General features: G+C 54.1%; 1 protein-coding gene across 1 annotated transcript in view; it reads right to left on the minus strand.

Annotated features, from left to right (window-relative positions):
* Positions 1 to 543: 543 nt before the first annotated feature.
* The window catches only part of CUNH9orf24 (chromosome unknown C9orf24 homolog), a 4756-nt gene continuing 3217 nt past the window's right edge, over positions 544 to 2082 (minus strand). Inside the window, exons 6-7 of the mRNA XM_035902730.1 lie at positions 1885 to 1974; positions 544 to 649 (exon numbers count right to left, since the gene is read on the minus strand). Of these exons, the coding sequence (XP_035758623.1) occupies positions 544 to 649; positions 1885 to 1974 (196 nt within the window). The remainder of the gene's footprint in view (positions 650 to 1884; positions 1975 to 2082) is intronic.

Raw genomic sequence — 2082 nt, forward strand, 5'->3', positions numbered from 1 at the left:
GCCCCAGCCGGCTCGGTGCTGGAGCACCCCTCCCGTGGGGAGCGCAGCCCCCCGGGTTCGCGATCTGCAGCACCCGTGGAAGGCCGCGGGGGGTGTTCCACGCTGAGACCGTGCTCCCACACCACAGTCAGGGAAGGGCACTTCACGCCTTCGTTAATCACACATTGCTTTCAAATCCCTCGCCTTATTTAGCCCGTGTCGGTGCTGGGTATCCCAGACGGATGGCGGCTCTTCCTGGGTAACTTGGCAAAAGCAAGCACGCCCTAAGCAGCCCAGCACAAAGCCAACAAACAGGGGTATCAACGCCTGCTGCTATTTCTGGCCATGCTATTGTGCTCGGAGGGCTTTTCCTTGCATGCTTTCTTGGACTCCAGCTTGCGGCTGGTGGCAGGGTACCAGCCCCTGAGGGCTGTTAACGTGCCCACCCAAGCCCACGGTTGCTGAATTTTCCCCCCGTCCCCGGGAGCTTCCCCAACCTGTAGGAAAGGGTCTGAGGGGAACAGTTGCCCAAAGCCGGTTTTAATGAATGTCCATCTTTGCTCTTCACCAGCAGCATGGGGCAGAGTAAGCCTCCGAGACAAACTCGGGGTGGATAGTGTAGCTGCCTCTTTGGACTCCTCCTATCCTCTTGAAGTGGCTCGTGTCCCACCTAGGAGAGCAGATAAAGTTATCAGCCATAGGAGGATGAAACTCTGGTGAGGAAGAGAAGACCTGCTTCTGGCTGCCAGCATTGCTTAGGGGCAGCAGTGGACATGCAGCTGACCCCACCCACTTTGGGTGCTGAGGCCAAAGCAAAGCCCAGGCAGAAGAGCTGAAGCTCCCTGGCATTGCCATCTCAGCAAGCTGCTTCCAGTGTGTCTCCCACCCTGCACACACCCACTCTCTCTCGCAGTCATTTTCCTAAAACCTTCTAAACCTTCTGAACAAACCTTTCCTAAAACTTTCCTAAAACCAGAGCCATGCCAGTCCAGGAAAATCTGCCTGTTCCTCCATGGAGAAGACCTCAAGAAAAATCTCAAAGAGGCTCAGGCACAGGGACATCTATGGGGAACCCAGTGCTCCCTGTTTGTTCTCATCGTTGTTTGGTTTTAGTTTCTGGGTTCAGGAATTTAAAGCTGATCACCTGTTCTGCAAAGCCTGACACCCAATTTTGGCCTGCAGGGGGGTGAGGCAGTAGCAGGGTGATGACTAAGCTGGTTGAACAGCCTCCCCTCGCCCCTCGCTGCTTCCCCAAGGCTGAAAAAAGCTGCCTCAGCAATGGAGACATCCTAAAAGTAAACATGTGGGGATTAAAAGGAGCTGCCAGATCTGCAGTGGGTGAAGGGCAGGGCTGGTTATGGCATAACGAGCAACGTGACCAGGGAATAGGTTCTTGGATCAGAAGAGCAAATAATGACAACTGAAAATACAAGACCAGCACAAGAGACACTGATGTGGCTCCAAAATCTGGGAGATGCTAAGCTACATGCAGCTGGGCTTGGGGGTGCCAGCAAGATTTCAGGTGCCATACAGTCCCAACAACCTCTGGTTGAGACAAAGCATAGAAACACCTGTCCTGGGAGTAAATTTGGCAACTGCTTCTCCATGGGTAGCAACAACACGCTCCGCAGCCCAGCACATCAACTGTGTCCTGCCCTCCCTGGTCACATCCACTTAGATGGAGGTGCAGTGGCTGCATCGCTGCCTACATGGGCACCGCGGTGGGACACACTACGCCTTGGGGTCTGCAGCCTGCACCATCATCCCCAGAATAACCCTCTGAGCAATCTTGTGTGAAACCCTAATGAAAAGAGCTAGTGGTTGGCTGGCATTAGGAAAAAAATAATAGGCTTTTCCCTAAGGGCAACTGGCTTGGAGCACTCCCCCCACTGAACCTGTCTGCACCTAGGGTTCCTGTACAGGGAGGATGGCTGGAGTTGGTGTGTAGATGTACAGAACATTGCTCCAGGGCTGTAATTGCAGCATGGGATACTCCTGCAAGAGACAGGTAGGGTGAGCAGTGGCCCCAAGATCAAGCGAGGTCATTTCCATCCCAACCCAATCCAAGGCAACCATCCCATCCCATCCCATCCCATCCCATCC

This window comes from Egretta garzetta, unplaced genomic scaffold (assembly GCF_000687185.1).
Source record: "Egretta garzetta isolate BGI_Z169 unplaced genomic scaffold, ASM68718v1 scaffold59, whole genome shotgun sequence".
Lineage (NCBI taxonomy): Eukaryota > Metazoa > Chordata > Aves > Pelecaniformes > Ardeidae > Egretta > Egretta garzetta.